This window comes from Nipponia nippon, unplaced genomic scaffold (assembly GCF_047370975.1).
Source record: "Nipponia nippon isolate SJK-2023a ecotype South Korea unplaced genomic scaffold, ASM4737097v1 scaffold_16, whole genome shotgun sequence".
NCBI classification, from domain to species: Eukaryota; Metazoa; Chordata; class Aves; order Pelecaniformes; family Threskiornithidae; genus Nipponia; species Nipponia nippon.
In genome coordinates, this window is record NW_028262332.1 from 6,363,568 (window position 1) to 6,376,288 (window position 12,721).

Sequence of the window (12,721 nt, forward strand, 5' to 3'; positions counted from 1 at the left end):
GAGCCACCGCTGTTTGTGGGGGCGTGGTTCGGGGCGTGGCCTGCCTGACCCCGCCCACCCCGCGGGCAGGGTTTCCAGCCGGAGCCGTTACGCGGCGCGCGGGGAAGGGGCGCGGGGGCCGCCATGTCGCGGCTGCACCAGAGCAGGTCGGTGTCGGGGCCCGTCCCCCGCCGGGGCTGCGGGGCGGGGGGAGGCTCTGCGGGGATCGGGGGGTGCCGGTAACAAACGTTATAACGGCCGCGGCTCCCCTCCCCTCAGGATCGCGGACTTCCAAGAGGTGCTCGGCGAACCCACGGTGGCTCTGGCCAAGCTCCGCGACCTCTGCTTTAGCGGTGAGCGGCCCGGGGAGGTGCGGGGACCGGCCCCGGCATGGGCAGGAGGGCGCTGGGCACGGCCCCAGCCCCGGGGGGGTGGTTCCTGCCGGTGGTGGCCCGGGGCTGGCGCTGCCCCCGCGGGGCTCGGGCAGCCCGAAGGCGCGGGCGGGGGGTGTCAGGCCCGACGGCTGAAGGCCACCTCAGCCACCGCGACCTAATCCGCTCCTACAGCTGTTGTGAAGCTCGGGTTGAAAACCCGAGGCTGCTGTGTGTGTTTTCAAGCCCAAGCTCCATCAGGCCGCAGCAGTCCCCACCCGGCCTTTGAGCACAGCCACAGACTTCCAGGCAAACCCTTCCTTCCCCCTCTCGTGGCTTTCATTGCTTCTGCTGTGCCCTGTCCATCACCTGCACGGTCCCCAGCTTTCTGCTCCCATCGCCTGCCGCAGGCAGCCTCCCCCGCGGGAGGCACCGGCAAGTTTGGCACCGTCTATAACCCCTATAGCCTCCCTGTAAAAACTTCTTGCCTCCTGGGGAGGAAAAGTGCTGCCTTGCCTGTTTGCGTGGTGACGTTAACAAACTGCGGTGAGGAGACTGGGGCTAACGTAGTTATTTCTCTGCCTGATGTTCCACAGGAATTCCCTTTGATGGTGGGCTGCGCTGCCTGTGCTGGAAGGTGGGTTTTGCTTGGGGCGCTTTTGTTTCTTGCGAGTGATGCTTTGGGTTGCTTAAGTACACATAGTTTTTTTGGGCACTTAAAATGGTAAACAAAAAAAAAAAAATCCAGAGCTTAAAAGCCACTCAAAATCGACAGCAATTTGTGCAGGTCAGCACTGGCAGAATCGCAATAGCATTTACTGACACAGGACAGCCATCTCTTTGGATGATAGAAAGTGGCTGTCTGCTTTTTGCATGAGAACAGCCCTCAGTATTAAGCTAGGAGTGCATTTTAGTCAGGTTTGCTATCGATCTATTCTTCAAATAGGTCTGTGTTGAAAACCAGTCCCCAAAATATTCCTGACTGTCGCTTGGCAAAGTACTAGGCTTTCTGGAGAAGGCTCCCAGTATTTTCAGAGAGCCAATTCTAGCTACTGTGTTTGGTTTGCTCGTCTTACAGGTATAATAGCTCATTCTCCAAATACTAATTTGTGTGCATCTGTCTTCTGTACAGATACTTCTGAACTACCTCCCTTTAGAGAAAGCCTTATGGAGCTCTTTGCTGAAGAAACAGAGGTGAGGACATTGGTACTTGCTCCTTTATTTCTAATGATATCTGCAGAGAAGGAGAATAGTTCCTTAAATAATTAAGTACCTTCATAAAATGAATTGTTCTCATGTGGACTGCACTGTTCTGTAGGCTGTCTCCGGGGTCTGGTGGATTGACCTCTTCAGCTGAACTCAGCTGAGGAGAAAACCGAATGCCTTCTGGCTGAGCAGGGTGGTACAGAGAGATCTATTTGAATTCAGTCTGGGTGCTTACGTTGACTTAATCTTCTGCTTCATTGCAAATTCTTCTTCTCTTCCTTAAGGGATCTGTATTCCCAATTCCTAAAGGAAATGATTATCCAGCCTGGGATCGCCAAAGCCAACCTGGGTGTTTCAAGGGAAGATGTGACCTTAGAAGATCACGTAAGTGCTGTTAAGCCTTTGTGTTGCAAAAATTCCCCAGAGCTATAAACTGTTCTTCAGGAGTCTGGACCCCTGGGCTGCGCTTGGCTCTGTTCTTGGACTGAGAGAACTTTGCCCTGCCAGCAGGGGGGACGGTTCCTAGGTACCAGCCTGGTGCTTGTGTCTTAGTAGCCTTCAGTGTGAATTATTGGCAAAGCACCACTAGTTCTGAAGAGAGCTGTTTGCAGTGATGCAAATCCCTTTCCCCTCCTTTGGGGCTAGCTGTCCAGGCTACGGGTCTCCTGGGGAAAGGGAGAGGCTCACAAGAGGTACCTCTACCAAAGAGATGCTCTCCTGGGAAGTCAGGCCTGTGGGTGGACTCAGAGCAGGCTACTCTGAACAGAGGATATAAAAGGCAGGACAGTCAAGTTGGACTATGGCATGGAAGAGAAGAGACTCACTTATTTCTATTTCTGGTGCTGGCTTTTTTTTTTTTTTTAATTGACTACTTCCTGCATCCCTTGGTTTTTTCCTTCTCTGAAAGTGCTGTTAAGAGTGTATGTGTTGGGGGGAGGCAATGAAGTAACTGATCAGAAGAGACTGTAAAATGATACAACTGCTTCCATGACTTGTCCTGAACATTAACTTCTCTGCTAGCGTACAGTCATCTGTGCTGCTGTGATCTCTGGAGGCCTTGGTGCTGCAAAACTAGCATGTTTGTAACATTCCCCATGTTGCCAGGTTCCAGTGATCTTTGAGTCGCTTGGAACATAGCTTCCCTCCCCCCCTTCTCTTGGTTAGTTGTTAACTTTCCATGGATCTTGATCTGGAGAGAGGAAAGTGTGTGTGGAGGGGTAGTTAAATTTGTCATATTGGAAAACCGGTCAGATACTGGATAGGCTGTTCATATTAATATGTATTTCCTTTTTCCTGGGCACAACAGTGGTGCTCAATCCGCCTTCTCAGAGCGGAGATAGAGGGGGATACTTGTAACTAATAACCACAGCGCCTAAGTATTGTGTGGGTAGGTAACTCTTACCCTAAGTACAAAGACCGTCTCTGTTGTACAGGTTGGAGCTTCAATCAGGAATCTTGTTGACACAGGACAGGCTAGCTGATTTGGGAACAAAGTCAGTAAGAGGCAGGTGAAAAGGGCTTGGAAATGTTGGCTTCTGCCTCTCTAAGTGAACCTGCATGCTCACTCTTTTCACAAGCTCTGATCCGCTTTCTGCACACTGTGTGAAGAAACAACACCAAATGTAGCTAGTGAGAGAAAAAATGAAAACTGATGTGTTAGGAGTGGGCTGGTACTAGATGACAGAGGGATAGCAGAAGCGTTAAATCAGTGTATATTTACTGAGGACTGTGATACATGTGAAACATGCTTGTTCTGTTTCTGTTGTTTATTTCTTCAGCCCCTCAATCCAAACCCAGACAGTCGATGGAATACTTACTTCAAGGATAATGAAGTGCTTCTCCAGATAGACAAAGATGTCAGGTATGTGAGGCACAATGACTCAGGCGTCTGAACCCGAGTGGTTTGATTAACACTTTGTACTTTGAAAACGAAGTTTAATATTAAACTGAGCCTCCCATTCAACACGGGGCACGTACTTCCTCCTTCCTACGCCTGATTTCCTTCTGTATCCATCCTAGGAGGCTGTACCCTGACATGGCATTCTTCCAGCGCCCAACGGACTACCCCTGCCTTTTAATCCTGGACCCCCAAAATGAGTTTGAGACGCTGCGCAAGCGAGTGGAGCAGACCACACTCAAGTCACAGACGGTGGCACGAAACCGCAGCGGGGTTACGAATGTGAGATCTAGGTGGGGGCTGTCCGTGGGGCAGGGCATCTGAGCTGATAAGGGGAAGGATGTCTCTCGGGCTTTTTTCTGTTTCTCTCTGCTTGTGTCGTTGAATTAAGCAAACACCCCAGCAGGTACTGTGTATTCTGTTGGCTAGACAGCTTTGTAGAACCAGTTGACGTGCCTGACAGTTAGTAGGGAATTATAGGTGTATTTAATTTTAAGGATTAGTTTTTCCTGACTTCTGGTGGAAGTTGGAGTTGCAGGAAGATGTGAGTATTTTATGCTTGACATGTGCCTTTCTGTATGAGAACAAAACACTGAAAGGTTCGTTTATCGAAGTTGAATTTACATAGTCTTCCAGAACTGGATCTCATAGACCTGCAATTAGGAACAGAGGTGGGTATCTGCTGAAACGTGTGTTGTCTCTTTCCTCTTTCGTGAGTGTTACAGTACAAGTGCCACACGCTGTTGGGGAAGGTGGTTTGCCACCACAACAGATCTATACTTTTCCTCATATGACTAACAAAGAAGTGGAACTGCTGTAGTTTCGTACTGTGTGGGATCAGGTGGTGCGGTGATTCAGCGGAACTGTCTGTTACTACCAACTGCTTTGTTCTTCAGGGATAGCCAGCACTAGGACTTCAGCGCCTTTGTGCTTCCTCAGTTACTTGTCTTGGTTTATGTGAACACCTGCCGGCTTGGTATGAGCTGCCCAAATCTTTTGAGGGGCTTTATGTATTAAAAGCCAAGCTTGTCATGTGAACAAAACTATCTGTGCCAGTTGGTTATTCCAAATCAGCCCTAGTCTTGCCTTGCTCTTCAGGTGAGCTCCCCTCTTAAAACGACTCCTAATTCTCTGAGCGAGTATGAAGTTCTGCCCAACGGCTGTGAAGCTCACTGGGAAGTGGTGGAGCGAATCCTGTTCATCTACGCCAAGCTGAACCCCGGGATAGCGTACGTTCAGGGGATGAATGAAATTGTGGGGCCTCTTTACTACACCTTTGCTACAGATCCTAACAGTGAATGGAAAGGTGAGAGACTCTTTTGGCCGCTCAGTAATGGCTGTGGTACTGCATGCTGTCTGTATAAAGAACTGTTTTGGGAATAAGACTATCTTTAAACAACTCTGTTTTGGCTGATCGAGGCCAAAAAGCAAATACAGTAAGAGATGAGGAGTTTCGGGAACGACAGCAAATTGATAGAGACTGAATGGGCTGTGAGTGGTGAGGACATGGGAAGTGAGGATTTTTGAGGGTGTTTTGTTTGTTTTGCGTGCATCTAAGTTATGCTTCGTGAAACTTAAAATTCCTTTAGAAGCTCTTGTTTGCTTGTACCATATATACCTGGTAAGAAAGGAATGGAATGGGAGTACTTTGCCAGTTGCTTCTACTTCATGGGAGCTCCGAGGGCGTGGGCTGATGGCAGGGAGAGCAGATGGTGTTCTTGGGCATAGATAACCGGTTTGTGACCCGATGTCATGAAGACCTTGTGTTGCACACAGGGGCTGTACTTGCAGGGGCTCTGTAGGCATTTCTAGTTTAAAAAAAAGACCAGACGGTCTTGTCCCAGACCAAGCAAGCCAGGATCTTGTGGGATACACTACTTGAATCCAGTACAGCAACCAGATTAGGGAGCAAGAACATTTCTAAGTCTGTGTGCCTCTGTCAGTGATGCTTCCTCTATTCCCCATCTGTGTTTTTTTTTTTAATTTATTTCATTTTTCTTTCCCAGAACATGCGGAAGCAGACACTTTTTTCTGCTTTACCAATCTAATGGCTGAAATTCGGGACAACTTCATTAAGAGCCTGGATGATTCTCAGTGTGGTATTACCTACAAAATGGAGAAGGTCTACTCCACCCTGAAGGAAAAAGATGTGGAGCTGTATTTGAAGCTGGTGAGGAGCTAGGTGTTTCTCTGAGTCTCTGTTGGAATGCAAGGAGTGAAGCTTAATAGAGCATTTAAATGTCAACCGATTTTGTTAAACTGTTATTGTGCTTGAGTAGAAGGGCTGGAAGTGTATGAAGGGCTTTGCCTGTAGGGCATAGAGGCTCTCTTATCTATAAGCTGAAACAAAAACTCCTTGGAGTAAGGCTAGAGCAAGCCGACACAGCAAGGCTTTCCTCCCCTGCCTGCCTGTGAAAGCAAACAATAGTTGTTGCAAAGCTGCCAGCTGTGAGTCTGAAGTGACTTGGCCACGATCCCTGGTCACCTGAGTTGAGGCCTAGTTGGAGCTGGAGTCTTTACTCTCTTCTAGTCATCAGGCAAAACATGAGTTTTGCTGTAGAGTTCCTTGGAATTTGAGGTTACAGGAATTGTGTCTCTGTCGTTAAGAACAAAACAAAAACCCGCCCCCCCTCCTCCATGCACACACTTCTGTTGCCACTGGCTGCCCTGACAGCACTAAAACTGCATGGAGATCATTCCAGAAGTAAACTGAAATCCAGCAAGCTGGACCATCCTGCCCTCCGAATTCCATCATTCTCCTTCATCCAGGGGTCTCTGAGTGCCTTGGGTTGATGTGGGTTTTGTAGAACATGTAGAAGGCAGCTTTTGTTGAAAACATCTTCAGATCTTATAGCCCATTTGGTGTGAAAGTCCAAGGAGAATTTGGAGGGGAAAACTGTTCTTGTACTCCAGCCTTCACCAAATCACACTGAGATTTTGTTTGTGTTTAGAAAAATCAGGATATATTTATTTTATAATCCAAAAGATGGTTTGTCAGCACAGTGACACAACCCACAGTGCTGGCTGATGAAAATAAAATGTTTGGCTGGCAGGAAATGGTCTTGGCCATGCAGCAGCTGGTCCTTAAGAATGTCAGCAGGATCCTGAACTTGTTTGACCTTGATTAAACTTATGGTCCCTTGGATTTGACAGCAGAAAACAAGAAAGCTTCAGGCTAGAAGTGCTTACAGTATGTTTTACTGACCATCAGTGTGAACTCTGTTCCATCGTTGTTTCTTTTTGTGAATAGTAAACCTTTTGACAAATACAGGGCTTCTGGAAAGGAGAGGAAATCCTGACAAAACAGTGCCTCTGCTAGAGGGGGGAGGGTTGTGGCTTTGCAGATAAAATGCTGTTCAAATGGGAACATTAAAATTACTTGGCAAGTTTAACAGAACTAACACAAATAGTGCCTTTAGGAAGGAAAGCTTCCTTTACTCCATGTTGTGGACAGAGGAGCGTTTTCTGGCTTGTCTGTAGACATGGAGCATGGCTGCACTGAAAACCTCTCTCAATCTAGCTTGAGTGTGAGCGACTTCAAAGGAGGCGGTGGGTTTGCTGATGTCGCAGTTTGAGTTGGCAGCTTAGAGCTACATCAGGGTGGAGATGGGGCTGGAAACATGGGGTGCATCTCTTACTTGTAGGGAACTGGCCGAGAGCACGTATTCATTCTTTGCCTGGTGCATGTCTAACAGCAAGAACAGAACATCAAACCCCAGTTCTTTGCCTTCCGCTGGCTGACGCTGCTCTTGTCCCAAGAGTTCCTGCTGCCAGACGTCATCCGTATCTGGGACTCCCTCTTTGCTGATGATAAGCGCTTTGATTTTCTTCTGCTCGTCTGTTGTGCCATGTTGACGTAAGTACATAGGTACTCTTCCTGCTCTTCTCTTTCCCTCCTTTACTTAAATCCGTGGATCCAGGAGTTTTCTGTAGGCCTGTATTAGGGCATCTGGTGAATAGGTTATGGTCACAGCAAAAGTGTTTTCAAAAGCCTCTGTAAGGGCACAGTGTAGTCTGTTTTTAAAGTTCCTCTATAAAGAGTCAAAAGTAGCTGGAATAATTTCCATCTTTCAGACTAATCCGGGATCAGTTGCTGGAAGGAGACTTCACTCTGAACATGAGGCTGCTACAGGTAAGGGTTAAATATAGTGGGCATAGGGAGCAATCGGAAGAGTTGTAAAACAGTACTGTGAGAGAGGGTGATGGTATGAGAGGGGGTACACCTGGCTGAAGAGAGGTGCCAGATTTCTGATGTTTGCATGCAGAAGAATCTTAAGGGATCTTACAGCATTCTCATTACTGGAAGTGTGAGTCTTTTGCTTGTGCACTCATTCTAGCCTACAGAGAGATTGTCATAGACTAGAGGTTTTTAACGTCTTTTGGTTTGCAAAAAATGTAAGTTTCCAGCAAAGATGTGAAACCCTATGTAGCAGTGTTAAATTTATTGGCCAGAGGCTTTTGTTTAGTTCTGAGATCTGTGAGAGCCCAAGGTTGAAAACACCTGCACTGCACAGTGGGATATCTCCGACTCTGCCAGTTCCTGCTTTGGGCTGCGCAAGGTACTGGCTCTGATAAGGCGTTCGGGCATGAAGATAGCCCTTGTAGCAGGCCAGCTTACTGTACCCTTGGAGGACAAATTAAAGAAAAAAAAAATCTTCTTGAAGGATATTGAGGCTTGATTGGTTACAAAACGGGAAACTGTTAGCTGTTAGGGGAGTAACTGAACGTGGCTGTGTTATAATAGGCCAAGAAATGTGAGGTAGTTACTTACATCGCTTTGTTTCTTTGACATAGGATTATCCTATCTCTGATGTTCACCTGATTTTGAAGAAGGCAAAGGAACTTCAAGATTCTAAGTAGTCCATGAGCCTAACAAAAGGTGTCAGAGAAACTGTATGGCAGCGGATCCCAGGAGATGCCCCTCTGCAGTGTGGTGCATTAAAGCTCCTAGTGGTCTCTGCAGGACTTCAGGTTTTGTGTTTGGGCTACTGGGCACCTCAAAGACTTCCTTCTACTCTATTTATTAGCTCAAGGACTGATTACTTCCCCACCTACTTGGGTCCTGCACTCCAGATTTTTTCAAATCTCAAATGCCTCTATGCTGCCAAAAGCAGTTCTTTGTATCTTTTTTTAATGACTTTAAGTTTGGGGAGAAAGAAACCATCTGTCTGCGTACCCCTGAAGGGATGGACTCCTATATCATGGAAGTAACACATGGAGTAACTTCTGATGGGGAAAGGACAGGCTGAGTCCAGTGGATTTTGGTGGGTGAGTGTAGAAGGATCTTCCTCCTGTGAACAGAATGTATCCCAATGAAGTCACGCATCCTGCCGTTCAAGTAGCTTCTGGATTCTTCTCCCTCGTGTCTGCACTCGGCCATCCCTGGGGTGTGCAATGAAGATTATTGCATCAGTTTCTGGTGATTGTCATCTAATATCCGGCAGTTTGGACCCCTTTGCCTGGGCAAGAGACCTTGAGAAGCTGCGATGGGAGGAGACGATTACAGCTGGCGGCTTTGTGCACTGAAACTGCCTGAATCCAGAATCGCCTTATCAACAAGGTCTCCTTGAAAGCAAGACACTGGTGGCTTTAATCAATGAGTGAAGTGTAGTTTGAAGTCAAGCCTTATTACGCACAGCCTTAGAGCAGGAGCTTGTTGCTGCAGGGAGGCCTCAAGCTGCTTTCCTGGCTCTGAACTGGAGCATATCCAGCTACAATCAGGATTCTGAAATACAAGAAATGGGCATCTAGTCATGTGCAATGAAGACAGCCGTATCTAGGAGCTTATACAGGCATGGCACTGGCGTTTTCTGCCTCAGTGGCTTGCGTAATATTACCCTGTGTAAGCTCTGGTCACGGTAACCTTGATTCTGTCTCATAGTACTTCTTGTCAGGAAGAGACATGGTACAGGTCCGACCTACGATTAAGAGTCCTTTCCTGGTGTAACCCGGTGGGCATACAAGCATTTGTCATTAGCTGACTGCTGGGGCTGATCCACTTCTCCGTGTACCGGTCCTGTGGGAGTCACAGTCCTGAGCTGGACACTTCTCCTCCTGGGAGGGAAACTGCTGCATTTCAGATACAGTGGAGCAGGCTCACGTGAACATCAGCTAAGACAAACTACGGAGAGAACTGCTAACCTGCCAGCAGTGTCAAGCTGATGAGAAACTGTAATCCTCGGAGGGAGAAACTGCCAGCACCCAGGTGCTTGGGTTGTGCAGAAGATCTTGAGTGAACACTAATCCAGCGTGCTTTTCCTTTTCTTTCTGTGCTGTGCTGGCTTACCTCTGCATAGCTGTTTGACACTGCAGTTTTCGGTATTTATGGGTATTGATTTGTTAAAGGTCAGTTTTCTTTGTAATATCTGCTTAAGCTGCTGATGGCTTAGAATCGCCCTAGCAGGAGGGATGTTGTCAGCCATCAGCTGTTTTACTAGTGTTATTTCCTTCACCGAAGGCCAGTTCTTTACAGGCTGCTGTAATTCTCACAAGGGTGGGTGGGGAGAGTGACGGCCAGGTTGATGCATGCACCTATGTTCTTATTGGCAATCCCAAGCAATCTCTCTGCCTCTTCAGAAGATGCTTGAGTGACACTGGTGCAGCCAGCTGTTGCTGCTGTGGTGCAGAAAGAACAAGACTGAAAACAATCTGTAGTTAATATCTGTGGCTAACAGTATCCCTCTCTGCTGTAATCCTTTCTAGAAGCGGGTAGAGTTTTCCTCCAAGAAATATGGAACTGACAGACCAGGGCAGCTGTGTGAAGCATCCCATCTGCTCTAACCACTGGATGGATGTTCTTCCTGCCTTGTACCGCTGAGCTATTCCAGGTGGTCTCATGGTCTCGGCTCTTGGCTAGCCGGCACTACAGAGGCCAGTAGTCAGACCCTGCATAGCCGAACAGCTAGCTGGTAGGCACAAACGTAGAACTGGAGGGTTGAACTCTTAGGCAGAATTGGACCTCCTCCAAACAGTTTTGCCTCAGAACTGCTCTCAATACTGCTGTAGCGCTCTCACATTCCATGTACAAGCTCTGCTCGCACCTCCCCGAATACCTGGGCTGTCCATTTTGGGTCCCCCTGGCAAGTGCAGAGTTCTCTTATGCTGCATTTTCTCACTGCTAACAGGAGCACCCGTGAGGGTTCCTGCTCTGAGTAGCTAGAAGTCTCCTTAAAATAATCTGAGAAGGCAGCAGGCAAATCAGGATCAAAGCATTACTTGTAGATGAACTTCTGTTTGTTATCAGATTAGCGTTTGGGCCCCGAGGTTAACCTCCTGCAGTGGCGTTGCCCAGCTCTGAGCCAGGTGCTGGTCTGTAGCATTACAAATACTCGAGGAAGACACTAGGGAGGTGGCTACTGGAGTAGCAGTGCAGGTGGCCCTCTCCATACGGGTGTCATGCTGTCTTCACCCTTCCTAGGTGCTGAAGGGCTTATATTGTGCTGTCTTACTTCTCTTTAGGGGGCGATGGTGAATGTTTTTAAAAGGGGTCTGCAGTGGTTTGATGCAGTGAGAGCTTTGGCTGATGGAAAGGCTCTCGGGGATAAATTCTCTAGCCTTCTCCAGACTATGGCTGCTCAACTGATGGAGTTCTTTGGGGAGAACTTGTAACAACTTTGATACACCCAGACAGGCTGGTTCCTACATGAAAAGCTGTTTTATGTCCTTCCTTATCCCCTCCCGTGTGGTGGGACTTCTGTCCTGCTGTTGAAAAGGGCTGTTGAAAGGAGTTGTACTTTCAATGACTTGGGACATCCATTTCTTTATTCTAAGACTTTCTCCTGTCTTTAAGAGCAAAACCAGATTTTCTGAGGGGAGGAAAGAAAGTCTTGTTACCAGCTTTTCAATCTCCTCATGAGTTTCCTTGGCTTCGTTCCTCAAAGGCTTTTGGTGATTTTGTTGTTGCTGCTGAAGTCAGAAGGTATTTAACTAGTGGTTCCTTGCTTGTGTGGCCAAGTAGCAGCTGCTCCACCCTTGATGTTTCCACCTCTGATTTCTTTCAGTCCTAATCTGCTGCAGGAGCAGCAAGGCTGGATGAAGCAGCAGTTCTTTGGGTTGGGAGGTGTTAGTCTGGGGTGCCTTGGGGACCCCTTGTTTCATAGGGGCCTAAAGAGAGGATGTTTAAACAGCTCTTACAACGCACTCCTCACAGCCAGGACTGCTGCCAGGCAGGGGAAGGGGGACCCGTCTTCAGTGGGGAGGAAAAGCAGGAGGCTGTGCTGGATGTGGGGAGAGATGAGCCTTCCCTGGGGGGAAGAGGCCCGTGCTGCCTGTACCTCGCTGTAATTCTGGCTTCGGGAAACTTTGTGGCTTTGCCAATGAGGTAGAAGCAACAGGATACTTAGAGATCAAGTTGTTGATGGTGGTCAGTCAGGATACCAATTTTGAGTTTGAATTTTGTGACCTAACCTAGAATTATTCACGCTTTGGCGGTGAGCGGAATGAAGGCCAGGAGCTGCTTTGGGGGAGGCAGCGTGTTTGGGAAAGCAGAGCCTGTTTTCCCTTAACGAGTGTCAGCGACTTTGTTTTAGCCATTTGGAGCGCTCTTCTAAAATGCCCTTTCCCCGAAAGAGAGGAACAAGTGACACTTCTTTTTGTTTTTTTTTTTTTTTTTACCGTGTCTGGAAAGAATTGCCAGAACGGGGTATAGAGAACACTTCATCACTCTCAAACTCCTTCTTTTATGCTTCTTTTTAAACACTATTTTTATAATGCTTCCTTTAACTAAACGGGTGGCTTTGTGCAAACGTCTCCTGTTGGGTCACCGCCTTGAGCTTGGAGTTGACGCTGCTCCAGGCGATGCCTGCGGTATTTGAGTGCCCTCTGTGGTGGCGGCCGGGGGAACCCAGCGAGCCGAGGGTCTGCGAGTGTCAGCTAGCCGCTCTCCATCGCCCTCTCCCCTTGGGCAAGGCGGTTTTGCTGTGCCTCCACCGACCCGGCTCCGGGAAAACACCGCGACGGGAACGCTGCAGCCGGGGCGGGCGAGCGGGGCCGGGGCCGGGCAGGGCGCGGGGGAGCCGCGGTGGCCTCGCTGACCGCCCCGCTCTTTGTTTTTGTACTTTCTCCTTCGTGGCCCGCGGGACTCCGGTTTAATGCTGTTCTCTCGTTTGTCCTAATAAAATGGTTTCTTTGCACGGCGGGGCCGCAGCCGCTTCTGTCGCCGCCGGCGGGGCCCGCGGGATGGCGGCGCCCTCTCGCCCTTAAAGGGGCGACGCTCCCGCCGTTAGCGGCCCTCCCCCGGGGAAGCCGCGGCCCCTTTAAGCGGCGGCCG

General features: G+C 48.6%; 1 protein-coding gene across 2 annotated transcripts; it reads left to right on the forward strand.

Moving 5' to 3' along the window:
* Positions 1-15: 15 nt before the first annotated feature.
* TBC1D13 (TBC1 domain family member 13) lies at positions 16-12,584 on the forward strand. Of its 2 annotated transcripts, XM_087753045.1 has the most exons (12): positions 18-146; positions 259-332; positions 947-987; positions 1,483-1,544; positions 1,841-1,940; positions 3,335-3,417; positions 3,576-3,735; positions 4,552-4,759; positions 5,460-5,623; positions 7,149-7,309; positions 7,528-7,585; positions 8,248-12,584. In XM_087753045.1, exons 1-12 carry the CDS (start codon positions 124-126, stop codon positions 8,311-8,313), a joined length of 1,200 nt encoding a protein of 399 aa, XP_087609171.1. In that variant the 5' UTR covers positions 18-123; the 3' UTR covers positions 8,314-12,584. The 2 variants fall into 2 exon arrangements, with proteins under 2 accessions (XP_087609172.1, XP_087609171.1); XM_087753046.1 differs by lacking the exons at positions 7,528-7,585; positions 8,248-12,584 and having other exon boundaries at positions 16-146; positions 7,098-7,233.
* Positions 12,585-12,721: the final 137 nt, after the last annotated feature.

Bases quoted from the DNA above. Each gene is read 5' to 3' on its own strand.
- TBC1D13 (XM_087753045.1), top strand. From the start codon at position 124: ATGTCGCGGCTGCACCAGAGCAG. The intron at 1,941-3,334 runs GTAAGTGCTGTT...TTATTTCTTCAG, and splicing joins ATGTGACCTTAGAAGATCAC to CCCCTCAATCCAAACCCAGA. The intron at 3,418-3,575 runs GTATGTGAGGCA...TATCCATCCTAG, and splicing joins CAGATAGACAAAGATGTCAG to GAGGCTGTACCCTGACATGG.